General features: G+C 42.3%; 1 protein-coding gene across 1 annotated transcript in view; it reads right to left on the bottom strand.

Annotated features, from left to right (window-relative positions):
• Nucleotides 1-13719, bottom strand: part of ARHGAP26 (Rho GTPase activating protein 26) — a gene marked incomplete at its 3' end in the record, with an annotated part of 427812 nt that extends 414093 nt beyond the window's left edge. Inside the window, exon 1 of the mRNA XM_084252634.1 lies at nucleotides 13463-13719. Coding sequence (XP_084108760.1) covers nucleotides 13463-13616 — 154 coding nt within the window. The 5' untranslated portion in view covers nucleotides 13617-13719. The remainder of the gene's footprint in view (nucleotides 1-13462) is intronic.
• Nucleotides 13720-17595: the final 3876 nt, after the last annotated feature.

The following is a 17595-nucleotide window of genomic DNA, read 5'->3' as shown; positions in this document are numbered from 1 at the left end:
GAAAATGCTAATCATTGTTTTATTATAGAAACCACTCTGTAATAAACTAGTGAGTTTCCTTCCTACTCTAAAATCATGATTTTAAACTCAAAATGGATTAAAGAACTAGACATGAGACCTGAAACCATAAAATACATAGAAGGAAATATAGGTGAAACACTACGTGATTTGCATATCAAAGACATCTTTACAGACACATCACCCAAAGCAGTGATAGTGAAGGCAAAGATAAACAGCTGGGACTACATCAAATTAAAGAGCTTCTGCACAGCAAAAGAGATAATAACAAAAACAAAGAGAAACCCCACCAACTGGGAGAACATTTTTGCACCCAACACTAATGATAAAGGACTGATTACAAAAATCTGCAAAGAGCTGATGAGACTCAACAACAACAAAGAAAATAACCCAGTCAAAAAATGGGCAGAAGAGCTAAAAAGAAACTTCTCTGAAGAGGAAATGCAAGTGGCCAACAGACATATGAAAAAATGTTCAACATCACTTGTCATCAGGGAAATGCAAATCAAAACTACCATGAGATACCATCTTACACCAGTGAGAATGGCACATATTAAAAAAACTAGCAACAACAAATGTTGGCGAGGTTGTGGAGAAAAAGGAACTCTCCTGCACTGTTGGTGGGAGTGCAAACTGGTCCAACCACTATGGAGAGCTGTGTGGAGGTTTCTGGACCTACTAAACATAGAGCTTCCATAGGATCCAGCAATTCCACTCCTAGGTATTTACCCAAAGGACACAGAAACATCAATTCCAAAGAACACCTGCACCCCTATGTTTATAGCAGCACTATTTACAATAGCTAAGCTTTGGAAACAGCCCAAATGCCCAAAAATAGATGACTGGATCAAGAAGATGTGGTACATATATACCATGGAATATTACTCAGCATTCAAAAAAGATAAACACATGCAATTTGCAGCAACATGGATGGCGCTGGAAGGGATCATGCTCAGCGAAATAAGCCAAAAAGAAAAAGAAAAATACCGGATGGTCTCACTCATAGCAGGAATCTAGAAAACTTAAATAAGGGATCAGGAAAATGAATAACTATAAGAAAGTGAAAATCAAAATCAACAAAAAACTATGAACCAGAGACACTTTTTGGGGGGTGGGGGCCGGGAGTGGAGGGATTGGGGTCAGAATGGGGCATGTGCAGTTCTATGGGGGAATATAAAAATAAAATTTATTATTTTAAATAAATAAATAAATAAATAAAATCATGATTTTATAAAATTCCGCTTACTCAGCTTTTCAGATACAATCCTATATTTATTGCAATGAAAAATGTACACACCCTTCCCCTAAAGTTCCATTTCTAAGCATTCATCCCACAGATGTGATCACTGGGGTACCTGGGTCAGGTAACAAACTGAAGACAGCAGCATTGTGTGCAACAGTAAAGGGCTGTAAATCATCCAAGTGTCTACCATGAGGGGACTGGATAAAGAAATGCTGTTATCGCCAGACAATGGAGTACAATGCAAGGTCAAAGATGAAGTATCTCTATATGTGCCAATGTGGAATATCTAAAATATATTCAAACAGTACAATATGCAAATGTATGCAAAACAGTACATATGGCATGCTACTGAAAAATATATAAATATGTATTTGCTGGCACACATTAATTATATCAGAAGAATACTTAAGAACTGGTAAATCTTGCTTCCAGTAGAACTAGGGATCAGGTGATTGGAGGAATTACAGGGATACTCACATTCCTTTTGTCCATTTTGAATTGTGTAGCATTTATAGGTATCACCTACTTAAACTATTTTAAAAGAAATACAGATATGAATTAAAGTAAAAATGTCTTTTAAACTTAATTTTATGTGCGCAGCTCATACGCATTTTTGCACCTGACCAGAAGTACAATAAGAAGACAGTCAGAATCTGCTAAGGTTTTAGTGCTAGCTGACAGTCTCTGTGGCACAGAAACAACCTCAAATTTAACTCAGTCTGCCTACAAATCTACCCAAGGTCTCATAGGAGGAACCTGTTTATATTTTCAAAAGGTTCAAATTGGCGTGGAATAAACTTAAAAGCACATTTGATATTTATATCAGATGAGTTTTAAAACCTACCTGTATTTCAAAATGGGGTTTGATTTTGGCTTTTCCTGTGTGGTAGCAGCAGGCATCAAAACGTAGCTACTGGTTTGCCCCACAGAAGCCAGTCAGTTAGCTAGGATTGCTGCAGAATTCCCAAGCCCCTTAAACCTTTGTCCATCTAGCAAAGAAAACAAACACACACCCCAGGAATCTCCTCTTTCTAAATATAGTAGGCAACTGTCCAGTCTCCAAACTCACCCTCTGCACCATTCTGTGCCTTCCAACCAAGGTGAAATGAGCCAGATGTAAACACACCGTGACAGCTCAGGCCCACACTGCCAAGCTGTTTTCCTTACTGCTTCCTCTCTTTCTCCACTCTGGGTCTCTGTAAAAATGTGTAAACCCTGGTGACTCTAATTTGTAAACATTCCTTTGGACACTAATGCTGTTTTTCTCACCTTAACAAATGTGACTTCCTTTCTGGTCCCTGAAATATGAGGTCAGTATACCTGTTAGATATGGACACAGCCCCATCCCATCTCTCCTTTTATCTGTAAAATCCTGCAGCTCAGCAAGGATATCGGACAGGTCCAAAGCTAGTAAGAATATAGCCAATTAAGTGTAACCTCTCTCCTTCTCTCTCTCCCACTCCCCCCCACCCCACACACACACACACACACACACACACACATGCCAATTTGTTTGTTTTCTTTTTTCTTATCCTCTGGTTCTTTCAGAATCTGTGTCAGTGCCTAACAGAAGGGTTTATTCTGTTGTTTCCAATTTAAGCAAAAGGTTAAGCTATAGAAACATGAGTTAAAATACTCAAAAGAGCACCAGACAAATATCAACTGCCTATAGCAATGCAAAGGACCTAAACAGTACATGTCAAAGAGCTTGTAGAAATTGGAGGTTATCAACAATTTTACTAGGTGAACCTGTTCCACAGAAATGCTGGGACCTACACACAAAGGTGGGTATGCGAAGGATCACTGTAGTACTTCTCTAATGGTGAAAAATTTCTGTCCTTCAACAGTAGACTGAGTGAGCTGTGGTATATCCACATAGGAGCACTCTTTGTGGTCATTAAAAATAATGTACTATGCACATGAACTGACATGGAAGATCTCAAGACTGAGTATTAATCAGAAAAGCAAAACAGAACAATTCATAAAGTGTAATCCCATTTACAAAACAAACAAACAATTATGCATGGTAATAAATCAAGAAAAAATGTACAATATATGAAACTATTGACAGTGGTTCACTCAGGAAAGGGGGTGCTTTATATATTTCCATACACTTTTATTCTCTTTTGAGAATGTTTTCACGAACTAGCTGCATAGTTTTGTCTCTGCACTATAAAGCTAGGTCATTTGTTCATTCCCTCCCACCCACCCCCCTTATTTCCCTTCTAACTTTGTTTCAGAAGACAGCACCATCATGTACATAATTGCTTACGACAAAAAAAAAATATCTGAATCATTCTTGACTCTCTCATTTCCTTTCATAGCCCAAACCCAATCAAACAGCAAATACTCTGGACTCTACTAAAAATACCCAGAATCTGAACCATTTCCAATGCAGCCACTCTAGTCCAAGGTGCCACTGCCTCTCACCTCACCTGCTATAACTCCCACCTACCCTTCTCTCCATCTATTACACTATTCTACACACATTAGTTGCCATGATCTCTTAAAAACACAAGTAGGATCCTGTCACAATTTCCCATAGTTGCCCATCACACTTGGAATAAAACCCAAAGTCCTTTATGGGCCTGAAGACCCTATGACCCAGTTTCTGGACGTTCCCTGTTTATTTGCCATCAGTCTGTTCCAGTCAATCTGGCCTTCCTCATCTCTCTGCTAATCCTCAAACACTCTCCCTCTCCCCTCAGGTGGCAGGTGACTTCTATACCTGCTACCGCTACCCTAAAGTACTTACTGTGGTCTAGGACTTGGAAGACATCATAAAAGCAGAGCAGGGTTCCATATTTATTTATTTACCCATAGCTTTCTACTGATAACCAAAAAAAGATCATTTAAAATACAATGGGTTATAATTTTAAAAATTAAAATGAGGTTCAGTCTAAAATTTAAATGTAGAAACACCAAATTTGACTGTTGGCTGCATTTTGGTATCCCTACCTTGGCTAACTTAAAAATGCAATGGCCTTTTTTTAAGTCACCTTCATGAAATGCTTTCCTCAGTGGCTAAATGGGATAATGGTTCCTCCCTGGTCCATCCTCCTTTTGTCAGTTCAAGGGGGCAAAGTCCAGTCCTGAGCATCTATTCAGAGGGACACTCACTGGGCAAAACGGAGCATAGACCTGAAGGTAGATCTCATAAGAACTACTTCCTAAGCCCTGGGATCCTGAATTTGATGGGTCAAATGCATCTGAGGTTAAAGTAAATGGATGCTAAAAGTCCCCAAAAGAGAAGCAAATGTACAAAATATACTGAAAATATACTGAATGCTATTTATTTAATCCAAATTTTATAAGACAAAGATGGAAAATCCAAGATATACTGCCCAACAGAAAGATACTAATAGACATTTCAACAAAGAAAATGTACTAATGGCCAGTAAGCACACGAAAGGACATTCAACATTATTAGTCATGGGAAATGCAAATTGAAACTACAATGAGGTATCATGTCACACCCACTAGATGGCTACAATTAAAAAGACAGAATAACAAGTATTGACAATGACATGGAGAAACTGGAACCCTCATGCATAGATGGCAGTAATTTAAAAGGATGCTTCCTCTGAGGAAAGCAATCAGACAGGTTCTTAAAAAACTAAATGTAACTTCATCGTACCACAAAGTAATTCTATTCTAAGAAACAAAGAAAACATAAATCCACACAATAGCATGTAAGCAAATGATTATTGCAGCATTGTTCACAAGAGCCAAAAACTTGAAACAACCCAAGTGTCCATCAGCTGGTAAATGGATACAGTATGATTTACAAAATGGAATACCGTTCAGCAAAGAAAAGGAGCAAACTACTCACACACGCAATAACATGGATGAATGGAAGAAAAGTACGCACAGTTAAAGAAGTCAAATGCAAAAGACCACACACAGGGCTATTCCATTCAGCTTAAAATTTCAGAAAGGACAAGTCTATAGCAACAGACTTAAGACTTGAGGTGAGAAGGGGAGTGCATTTTGGGGATGAAAGAAACACTCTAAAATGGGATTAGGATGGTAGGTGTATAAATCTGTAAAAGAACTGCAAGCAAATTTGTATACTTAAAACTGGTGAATTTTATAATAAAGTTATAAAATGAAGCTACATAATGAGCTACTTTGAAAAGAATACACCTCCTGGGCCTTCCTGGTGGCACAAGGGGTCGTAGCCTCTACAGCATGATTTCAACCCCCGGCTAGCCAAGGAGCAACCCACTTGGTGCGGCAGACCTCTCCTGTCTTGCCCGCTGCTCTCCTCAGCAGTGTTATTTCAGTCCGTCTGCCTGTTCTGTTCCCTACTCTGTCTCTGGTGGGTCCCTCACCCCCAGTATCTCTGGCCTATACTCCAGCTCTTGTATACATAAATAAATAAATCTTAAAAAAAAAAAAAGAATATATCTACTGAAACAGCTATATAGCACACTGATATGTGAATTCCAAGGGTTAATGTTAGGGGAGGTGGGGACAGCAGGATAAAAAAGGGGAAAAATATCTTTTCACGGCCTTAAAAGAGAAAGAATAGTCTTAATGATAGTTGTTGCAATTAAACCTCAGAAACAAAATATTCAATCATAAAAAGGGGTGAACTTGTGATATAAACAATAAGGATGAACCTTGACAATATTATGCTAAGTGAAATAAACCAGACATGAAAGGACAAGTACTATATTATTCCACTCACATGAAGTACTTACAGTAGTCAAATTCACAGAGGCAAAAGATGGAATAAAGCTGACCAGGGGTTAGGAGGAGGGGCAAATGGAGAATTATTTCATGAGTACAGAGTTTCAGTTTGGGAAGATGAAAAAGTTCTGGAAATAGATACGACTGATCATTATAAACATTGTGAATGTGCTAAACATCACTGAACTGTACAATTAAAAGTGGCTGAAGTGGTAAAGTTTGTGTTGTGTGTGTTTGACCACAATAAAGAAAAAACCAACCAATAAAACTCAAACAACCCAATTAAAAAATAGGCAAAAGATGTGAACCAACACCTCATCAAAGGAGTTGTACAGATAGTAAATAGGCATGTGAAAAAATGTTCACTATAATGTTATTAAGGAATTACAAATTAAAAGAGAGTAATCAGATACCATTACACACCTATTATAATGGTTAAATCCAAAACACAGATTAAATGCTGGTGAGGATGCAGAGCAACAGGAACTCTCATTCTCTGCAAATGGAAATGCAAAATTGTACAGCCAACTTTGGAAGACACTTTGGCAGTGTCTTACAAAATTAGACATGTTCTTACCATATGATGCAGCAATTGCACTCCTTGGTATTTACCCAAATAAGCTGAGAACTTATGTCCACATATAAACCTGCATACAAATGTTTATATAAGCATTATTGATAACTGCCAAAACTTGGAAGCAACTAATATGTCCTTCAATAGATGAATGGATAAACAAACTGTGGTACATCCAGACAATTCAGTCAATGATAAAAAGCAGTCAAGCCACAAAAAGATATGGAGGAACCTTTAACACATATTGCTAAATGAAAGAAGCCAATCTGAAAAGGCTACATACCGTATGATTTCAAAAATAGGACAGTCTGGAAAAGGCAAAACTAGGGAAGCAGTAAAAAGGCTTGGATGAAAGCCTGCCAAGGAGGGAAGGAAGAGTGAATAAGTGGGTCACAGAGAAGTTTAAGGGCAATGAAACTACTCTGTATGATATGGTAAATGGCAAATACATGTTATTTGTATAGATCTGTCAAAATTCACAAACTATTCTACTAGAAGAGTTAATCCTAAGTAAGGTACACTATAGGCTTAACACTATCACTTTTGTAACATATGTACCACACCAACGCAGGATGTTAATAATAGGGAGGAAAGGGAAGAAAAGGTGTGAGGAGCTATATGGGAACCCTGTACTTTCCACTCAATAGTTCTATAAAGGAAAAAAATAGTCTTTATTATAAAAAAGGGTGGGAAGAGAGCTTAGGTCTTAGTGGGTTGGAAACTACCCATTAAATGCCCTTTATTCAATCCAGTCAAGAAGAATGGATTAAAGTGGGAGGATTTTAAAAAGTGTTACATTAAAGCTACCAAATCTTGTTTGGATTTAATTTGCTGTTGTTTATATTTTGTATGAGTAATACTCCAAATGTCAGTATTACAAATTACCGTTTATAAATAATTGGGAAATTTCCTTTGTCCCCTTTTATTCACAAACTGCAAAAGCAAAGCAAGGGAACTAAGAAAAACTTCTTACTACCTAGTTCCATATCCATTTATTCCATTAAGATTTTGTAATTATTCCTAAACAAAGCAGGTTGGCATTGAACATCCTTTGGGAGTTTATGCCATTCAATAAATGCTCATCTCCCTTTTAGGCTATTGTCAAAAGCCTAAACCAAATTCTAGAGTCAAAATGGTGATATACTTTAAAGCAAGAAACTCTTTGATGTCTAATTTTTTTCACTCTTGTTTTACTGAGTAAGAGGATGAACCATTTGTCTTGCCAAACAGGCCCAGGAAAGGGGTTTTGGCCTGACTGTTCAACAGTTTATTACCCAGTTGAAAGAGAATCACTAGTAATCATTTAGTGATTCAATCATTCCAAGAGAAACTGTTGTTTCACCAAGCCAAGAGATACTTCACTTGCCCCTTTGGCCTATGATTCTTCAGTCCTCTGATGGGGAGAGACACAAAACTTCAGAGCACACTACAAAATATTATCAATTCTTTGCTATATAAAACCCAGAGTCTGAAAAACAACTGGGAGATTATTCTCACTTAATCTAGCACCTGCTGTAAGTTTCTCCATTCTCAGGTCTGTATCTATGAAGAATTGGCATCTTTCACTCCAGCATCTTTATGGAAGGCACTGAAGGATTATATTTAACCAAGGCCCTACAGTTTACTGCCAGGATCAAAACTTATTTGCACAACTTCCTAGCTGTGTGACCTTCTACAAGTTCTCCCAACTAGAAAATTCAGAAAAACAAGAGTATGCATCTCACAGGATGGAGGTAAGGGGTAATGAAACAATAATTGCACTTAGCATAGGACTGGGCACTTGCTAAATGCTCAGTAATCAAGAGCTGCTAGCATTCTTATTAGACTATCTACTTATTTCTTATTCTACCTGTTAAAATTCACTGTGGTTGCCTGGAAGATGTACAGGAGAGAGAATTACTAACTACCAGAATGCAATGAAAAAGACAGGTCATTTCCAAAAAGACAAAAATGATGGGCTTAACTTGAAAAATATAAACACAATTCCTTCAGATTGGAAAGAGGGGGGGGGGGAGAGAGAGAGAGAGAGCGAGAGAGAGAAGAAAAAGAGAAAGAGAGAGAGAAAAAGAGAAAGAGAGAGAAAAAAGAGAGAGAAAGAGAGAGAGAGAGAGAAAGAGAGAAAGAAAGAAAGAAAGAAAGAAAGAAAGAAAGAAAGAAAGAAAGAAAGAAAGAAAGAAAGAAAGAAAGAAAGAAAGAAAGAAAGAAAGAAAGAAAGAAAGAAAGAAAGAAAGAAAGAAAGAAAGAAAGAAAGAAAGGAAAAGAAAAGAAAAGAGAAAGAAAGGAAGGAAGAAAGAAGGAAGGAAGAAAGGAAGAAAGCAAGCAAGCAAGCAGGCAGACCACAAAGTAAGGCTCTATTCAGAATCACACCCACATGTCCCTAGTTGACTGAAAGCTCACTGAGGGAAGGGACTGTGTTCTTAGTATCACTTCAGTTATCTCCTCTGCTCCCATCAATGTACCATAAATTAGAATCCACTCCCCTCTCATTGGTTGGAAACACAAAGGCACACCTGAGTTTTTCTAGACCCTGGGACATGGTCTATTCTTTAGGACCGCATCTCTATAAGCAGCTTCCCTCCAATCTGAAGGAGAGTAACTTATTAATTTGAGGTTTCTCCAGCTGAAATTAGAATCAAGAAATGTGTGCCTAAAGTTGGTTACCACTATCTAGGATAAAGTGATTAAAATTGTACTTTGGATTTCCAGAGTAGGCAAATCTATAGAAGCAGATAATACATGAGTGGTTGACTCAGGCTGTGGGGAGAAAGAAGAGCTGGGAGAAAGGGGTAAGTGATGCTAATGGGAATGGGGTTTTTTGGTGGTAATGAAAATGTTCTAAGATTGTACAACATACTAAAAACTATGTAACTGGATGATGTAAATGGATGACCTATATGGTGAGGTGAAGTATATCTCAACAAAGTTGATATTTTTAAAACTGCACTTCTCACACTCTCTCAGAAACCAGAAATCAAATTCAAAGGGGGCTATCCCCAGCAACAAGTCCATAAATAGTCAAGAGGGAAAGAAATACAGTTTCTAAAAACCAACAACACTCAAAATCAACAGCCTAATTCATTTTCATTTCTGTGAAACCACATTTGGTTTGCCACTGAGTCTGTGAGACAGTCAGACATGAAGTCCAGTGTATCCAGTGTATTCTGCAAGCTTTTCCTACGGAGAAGCAACCAGCCCAGCCACTGAGGAGGGAAGTTAATTCAGCAAGAACGTTGAAAACTGAAGCTACCAGAATGCTATTTGGGAACAAAAAAAAGATGTCAAGAGACTGAATTCTTTTCTTTTTAACAATAATCACAACTTTATACACATAGGGCTATCAGGACTCTTCCCCAGTGGTTAATACACACACAAGTGTTTAAGCTGCCAATAACTGACATGAAGGAGGCACTGCTAAATAGCTCCTTGCACCCAAACCGAAAAATGTCTCTCTGCTCTTAGAGACTTTTGCTCCAAGTCTTGATAACCCTGATAAATAGAAACAACTACCATTCATTGAGCAAAGCTCTGCACCAGATTTCCCCCTAAATGCTTTCTTGATATGTATGCACTGATACCCAAAACAACCTTAGGAGGTCAGAGTGGCTATTCCTTTTCATGCCAGAGGAGCTCAGCTTTAGTAACTTGCCCAGAGTCAACCAGTAAGTGATGGGATAAAGATTCAAACCCAAGGAATCCGAAACTCTTTAATTCTTCCAGTCTGAACTTCATCTCCAGGCCCTATCAATCGCTACTGAAAGAAAAAAAGCCCTTACATACACAATCCTCTTGACAGGGACACCGACTGATCAGGTCAAGGAAAAAGAGCCCTGGTTAAATGGGTATCCACAGAAAAGGTCTGGCGCAAATCAGCACAGAAAAAACCCTCCTGGGAGTCACCAAGACTCTACTCCACATCAAATAAGAATTTTCTACAAAAATCAGGACTTTTTGAAATGTAGGACCCAAATTAGTTTACTACTCTCATGAGTCCAGACTCTTGTTTATCAGATTCACAAGGCAAGTCAAGAGACAACTAATGTAGGGCCTCCCCGGTGGCGCAGCGGTTGAGCGCTGGGTTGCGAAGCTGCCCGCGGCCTCGGAGGCGCGGCCTCGGAGGCGCCGGTTCGATCTCCGGCTGCTCCCCGGCCACCGGAGGAGGGTCCCACATGGCGCGCAGACCTCTCCTGCCGCCCGCTGCTCCCCTCAGCAGTGTACTTCGGTCCTTCTGCCTGCTCTGCTCCCCACTCTGGCTCTGGTGAATTCTCTCACCCTCCCGCGCTTCTGACTGTACCCAGTGCATGTATAAACAAAAACAAACAAATAAATAAATAAAACATGCCTCTATTTAAAAAAAAAAGAGAGACAACTAATGTAGACAACAACTTTACTTCAGGGTTTAAGTCCACAAGCTTTGGAATCAGACAATGTGTGCTTATATATATTTAATTGCTGTGTAGCCCTCAGCAGGTTACTGACCTCCCTGATGTTTAGTTTCCTCCTTTATAAAACGAAGCAGCAATAACAATAACCTAATTGAACTATGGCAACCCCTGGAGGCCAATTTTATGGCCTTAATGCACAAATTTAAGCCCAACAATCTGTCAATACTAATTAAAAATAAAATCATAAAATTTTAGAGCTTGAAGAGACTAAAAATCAATCAAATATTACTTAAATAATTACATGTCTGTTTTATATATTCATTTTTTAAAACACTGGCTTTACAGTAGTGACAAGGATGATATGGAGAAAAATAAAAAGCACGTACAAATAGAGAGGCATTCAACGCACCAAGTACTTAATGACAATAGAATGCCTAAAGTCTGGGGCATGAACGCTACCCTCTTTATTTTAAGAGGTTAAATGACCAGTTCAATTAGTAGTTAGTAGCAATGGAAGAGTTAGTAGTAAGAAATGGACTTACAGAGATTAGAAAACCTAGTTCTCCATCAGTCTCCTCCCCAAGTGATAGGCTGTTCCAGTGCACTACATAACTTCAATAACATTTGAACCCTCTCATTCCTACCCAGAGAACTCTTACCAAACCCCCTCGCACTCCTGCAAAAAAATAGTATCAAGCGAATTGTCTATCACTCAAATGCACCCTCTTCAGATTCAAGGTCAGCATACTAAATGCAAGTCCAAATTCCCATGGGCATGGTCCAAGGATCCACTCTGGACAAGCAGCATGGCAGAATTAAGAGCTCTGCAGCGCCAGGCACTGCATCTCTAGCTCAGCTCATGTGGGGGTTCAAAACTAAGACCTGCTAGAGCTATGTAGCTCTGGGGTAGTGATTCACCCAAGACTGCTTTCTCATTTGTAAAATGAGTAAGGGCTATGAGATAACTCACGGGTGAAGCAGTGCCTATCCTGAGTGTCCAGCACACAGCAGACACTCCAAACATTAGCTGAATAAAGCAGAGGCCCAATAAAAATTCATGGTCCCTACCTAAATGTGAGCCCCTAACTTACTCCAAACCAGGGATGTGTTTACTGAACCAAAGATGTCCCTTATCACTGACAAAAAAGAATCTGTTTATATTTTAGGTCCCAGCCTCCAGAAAGACTGCCTCTGAGAAGCCTCTAGACATGTCACAGCTCTAAGTCTATTTCACCCCAAAAGATTGGCACTGACAGCCCTGGGGCTCCACAATCTCTCCTCTTCATTTTTTAGAAACAACAGGCTCCCAAAATGACACCAGGGGCATCTGACTTCTGTAAATCTTTAAAAGAGGCCTGGGGACAAGTCTCACACTTAGGACCTTCCTCTGCCAATGAAACCTTACCTAGAGAAAAGATAAGAAATCCATCCCAGCAACAAGAAAAGTAAAGTCAAAGGCAGTTCACTATCTACCCCCATGTTAGTCCTGATTCTGAAAACTAAGATAGACCGAACTATTTTTAAATAGGTAGGCTGACAAGACAACCAAAAAATGCTTTCACCATCCAAGGTGGTCATCCCCTGAGCAGGTTAACTGACCAGAGGAAGAAATTTTTTAGCTCTGCAAAAGCCAAGGGAAAGCCATTCCCCAGAATGCAAATTTCATCTCTCCCCAAGCAAAGGGAAATAAGCAAAAGGTTCGAAAATGTTTAAGCATGAGTTTAAACTTTTCAGTGGACAGACGACATTCCTTTCAGACTTTGGCGTTTTCAAGGATAATGGGCGAGGTAAAAGGGAGAGCGAGGGAGCCAGAGAGGGAGAGCGTCAGGATATGTTCGTTCTATTTTTAAACCCTCGCCCACAGTTTAGAGTAAAAGAACACTCTGATTCTGTACTCCCACCCCTATCACCTTCTGCTAAATCCAAGAATCAGAACCTGCACACGTACATCATCCTGAGTCAAGATTTGGGGGTTACTGGCTGCCCTACTCCAAAGAATGGAGAGCGAGGCTAGCCGACCACGCCACCCAACCCCTCTCTGGGCTGTGCCGGTGCCTTTCGGAGCACCCAGCCGCGCAGAGCAGCAAGGGGCTGCGTCCTCGGAGCCGAGCAGGCACAACTCGCCTTTTCCCGAGGAGAGGCAGCGCCCCCTTGGCCCGGCACAATCCGTTCCCAAGGCTGGGCGCCCAGGGGTGAGCAACTCTTCCCCAAGAGGAACCCGCGTCGTGGACGCTCGGGGGTTCCCCCACCGGCTGCGGCGCGCCGAGCGCCAGCGCGCCACTCCCGGGACACCTGTGTGCCGCGCACCCCCACCGCGGCGCCCACGGCACCTCTCGCGCTCGGCCACCTCCCAGCCATCCCGGAATGCCAACAGCAGGCGACGGGTCTCTTTCTTCCTCATAGTATTGCTGGCTCGCCCATTTTACATACCCTTCCCGCCTCATTACCAGCATCCGCAGCCGTCCCTCGGCGCCCCAGGGGCACCAAAAAAGCGGCCAGCGCCGCGCTCCCGCCCGGAACCCCCGTCCCCGCCGGGCCGGGGCCACTCACTCTTGAGCGCGGTGATGAGTGACTTCCCGTCCTTGATGAGCTCCTTGATAAATTTATTCGTCTTGTCCAGCTCCGCTTCGTGCGACTTGAGCGTCTCTCGGAAGTGCGGGCTGTCGAGGCAGCAGTCGCTGAATTCGAGCGCGGGGAGACCCATGGTGCCCGCGGCGCCCAGCCGGGGGGCGCGCCTCCCCCAGGGCCCGGGTGGCCCTCGGCCCGCACGCGAGGGGACCCCAGGCGGCACCCCGACGCCGCCGGCTCCACAGGTGAGGCGCCGGCTCGCCCTCGGCGCGGTGTCCGCGGTGCGCAAGGCTCCCCGAGCGGGCTGGGACGCGGCGGGCGCGCGGCTGCCCCGGCGAAGCGCAGCCCGGCGGCCGGCGAGCAGGAAGCGCAGCGGCGGACCCGCAGCGGCGCCGGGAAGCGAGCGGGCGGGCAAGCGAGCGCGGCCACCGCCTCCCCGCCTCCTGGGCTCTGCGCTCGCCAGCAACCCCGGGCGCCCTCTCACAGCAGCCTCGCCGCCCCACCGGCGTCCGGGCCGCCCAAACGTGCTGGCGATGACCTAATGCCGGCCGCACCAATCAGCGCGCCCGCCTCAGCCCGACCCCCCGGCCTCCCCGGGAGGCCCGGCCCTTCCGCGGCCTTCACCCAATCAGCTGGGGCCGGAGGCGGAGGCTGGGCGGGGGGGCGGGGCTCACGCCACCGCCTGGGTCCGCAGCACAAGCTCCGCCCTCCGGAGTCCGCGCCGGGCTGCAGACCCCGCGCTTCGGGGCGAGAGCGGCCGGACGAGGGCCGCTCGCCTCCTCAGACCTCGCCTCCGAGCCCCAGCCCCAGACGGTGTGTATCGCGGTCTGGAGGGCAGAGGGGCCTCGGCGAAAAGAAACTAGGAATTAGGGCTCCGTTCCCCGCGACCTCACGCTGAGCTGCTGGGCAATCGAACTTGCACTCAAAACGCAGCCCCCTGGCCGGGCATGGCCCTGCCCGCACCGAGAGACCCTGTCGACTCTAGGCACAGGGTCCGGCTTCTCATTCGGCAGAAAACATTTGCATCTTAAAATCACCAGCTCTTCTTGCCTGCAGTCTTCCCGCCCCCTACAGTCCGTCCCCCTCGCGGCCACTCCTGCTCAAAACCCGCCCCCAGGCAAAGGAGCGAACATCCTCAGTGTGTTTCAGCCCCCTGTTGTTTTTCTGCCCGACACCTAGCACAATTTTACATAATTACACTCACCGCCTCTTGTCTTTCGCTAAAGGCTGAGCTTCAGGAGGGCACAGGCCACAGCAGTTTTCTTCTGAGCTGCTGCATGACCAACACTAAGCACAGTGACTGGCATTTAATAAGATACTCAATGCTGCCCGTATGCTCTGTGTGCTACATTGATTGATAAATACCGAATAAATGAATGGATCCTTTACCTGTCCCTCTCCACCTTCCACCCCCAATGCTTTGCTGGGTAGTTCAAACACAGAACTCAATTCAGGCAGCTCACTCTGCAGATACCAGACTAGATCCCACAGGGTCTAGTACTGAATTATGAATAAATTATCTGTACATCAAGGAACTAGCAGTTTTTCTTAAGTGGGATTTTTGTGTTGTTGTTGTTGTTGTTGTTGTTGTTTTTAAGTAGATCTGCTATGTGTGGGCACTAGGCTAGCCTAGGGATAAAAAGATGATTAACACAATGAATTTCATTGTCACTGGCCAGAGGGGAAAGGAAGCAAACAAGCAATAGCAATGCTGCATAAGTTAGGATAGGAGAAATCTGTGTGGGTAGGCACATGGAGAAAGGGTTGCTTACTTAGTGGAGGAGAGAAAGTCCCTATGTTAAGAAATTGATTTATTTAATGCAAAAGTGAGTGAATGACTGTAATCTACTTGCTAGTTATACCTACAAATTTAGACCTAACAGCAGGTGCAAACAGCTATCTAATGGATAATGAAAACCCTGAAAATATTCTTGGCCCTCACTGACCAAGGATGAGATCTCAAATGGAAACTTAATGAGAGTAAATCTGTTTCATACTGTGTTAGCACTTAAAGGTAGGCATTCTAGATTTCTACTGATACATAACAAATCACACCAAAACTTAATGGTTTGAAAGGACAACCAACACTTTTTTTTCTTTCGTGATCTCTGTGGGTCAGGAAGTTGAGGAGAACTTGGCTAGGTGGTTCTGGCTTTGTGTCTTTGGTGTATCATTCGATAGATGGCTACAAGACCTGGAGTCTTGGTTAGTCATGATGGGCTTCTCTTTAGATGGGCTCAAGGTTTCTCCCTATGTTCCCTCTCCGTGGCCTAAGTAGGCTTCCATCACTGTATGGTGGCCTCAAAAATCCAAGTTCCAGATCACAAGGGGAAAGCTGCATCCTCTTTATGACCCAACCTTGAAAGTCATACACTTCGACCACTTTCATTAGCTTCACTGGCTTCATTTTCTTCCCAAGAATTTCAGCAGAAATGACTAGACTGGAGCCACTGAGAAGCGAGTCACAGCCCACAGAGATTCAAGGGGATGGAAATTAGACCGTACCTCTAGATGGGGGAGTGACAAAACAAGAGATACTGTTGTAGTCATTTCTGGGAAAAAAAAAAAAGGAGTCAGCCTTGGTGGGTCAGGCATATGGTAAGGATTCAAAAAATGTTGAGTGAAACAAAATAAGGTCCACAATTATTTTTTTATCCTACTGAGGGAAACTGAATCAATTCATATAAAGTAATATTTATATATACACAAATAATACCATATTATCTATCATTTGTTGAGTGCTTTGTTTGTATCAGATACTATACTAAATTATTTCTTTATAAACATTCAATCCCTATAAGGTGAGATAGATACTGTGCTAATCCCCATTTTTCAGGTGACAAAGTGAGATCCAGGCTTGTAACCTGAATAGGTTACCTAGCTAATAAGTGTATATGGTACACATATACACATAAACATATATCTTAATATACCCAATTATATACAAATATGTTAATATATGGACAATAGGTAAATTTCCTATGAATGATGCAGAATTTTCACAGAAGACTTCCAAACAACATTATCAGCAAAAAGAGAATCAGAATACAGTAGTATTGAGAACAGAAACTGGTACATAGAGGGTGCAATCATCTCTCTCCTCCTAGAAAATAAGCTCTGTGAGGTAGAGATTTTGTGTTGCTCATTGCCACCACAACAGCCTAGCTCTCAGACAGCAGAGTACTTCAAAGGAACATGCCAAGGGAAGGGACAAGTATCTAATAAGCACAAAACAATGACTCAATGGACAACACAGGTTGTTGCCATTAACGCAAAGAGTTAAGTCCCAGAAATCACCTTCCTATGAAATATAGAAATAATTTAGGAAATCTAGCCTAAATTCTTTGGATTAATGTCTGAATTCCATCAAATTACTCAAATACTAGTCTAAACAGTTCTACTTTAAGTATCAGTATATTTTATACTCCTATTATTTCTTTACTTGTGGAGAATAGACTTCAATTGTCCAATTAACTTTACAATTGCCATATAATTACCTTCCATTAGCAGAAAATGGGAAAATACACTCTTATATGTTATCTCTGAGCCCACATAATCAGAGGCAGCCACAGGCCACTCATTCATTGGTTCCTGAACAAGCTGGAGAACAGCTGATCCATGATGAAGGTCCACATGTAACTGTGGGCTGAGGATAGATGTTGCCTCAGGGATTCAGACATCAGCAAAAGGTTTCTCCCTCCTTCCCGCCCTCCAACTGACCTTCCTCTGTGGGGCCCTCATTCTCAGTGGCTTTCTCTGCATCTCCAAAATTACATCCAGCAATATTAGGAGTAAGAATTTTCTTTCCAAGAATTTGAGCAGAAATTACTACTCCAGAGCCAAAGGGGAAACAGCCCCACTTCTAAAACATAAAGCATTGGGGAGGAGTCATCACCCAAAAGAACAAGCCAAGTGCTGTTAACAGGAGAAAAGGGAATTGCTGCTCAATAGGCAGAAGCAATGACATATAATGTACCTGGCCAGTTCCCCAACCCCCTCAAAAATGAATGCTCCTTCAGCTATTTTCCCCTGATTTTGTAATTCTAGCTAGCACCTATTCATTATTTTTATAGTTGATACCATCTGTTTCTTTACATAGTGAATTCTCCTTTGTA

This window comes from Talpa europaea, assembly GCF_964194135.1.
Source record: "Talpa europaea genome assembly, chromosome: 13".
NCBI lineage: Eukaryota > Metazoa > Chordata > Mammalia > Eulipotyphla > Talpidae > Talpa > Talpa europaea.
The sequence above is the reverse complement of the archived record's forward strand: the minus strand, read 5'-3'. Positions and strand labels throughout refer to the sequence as shown.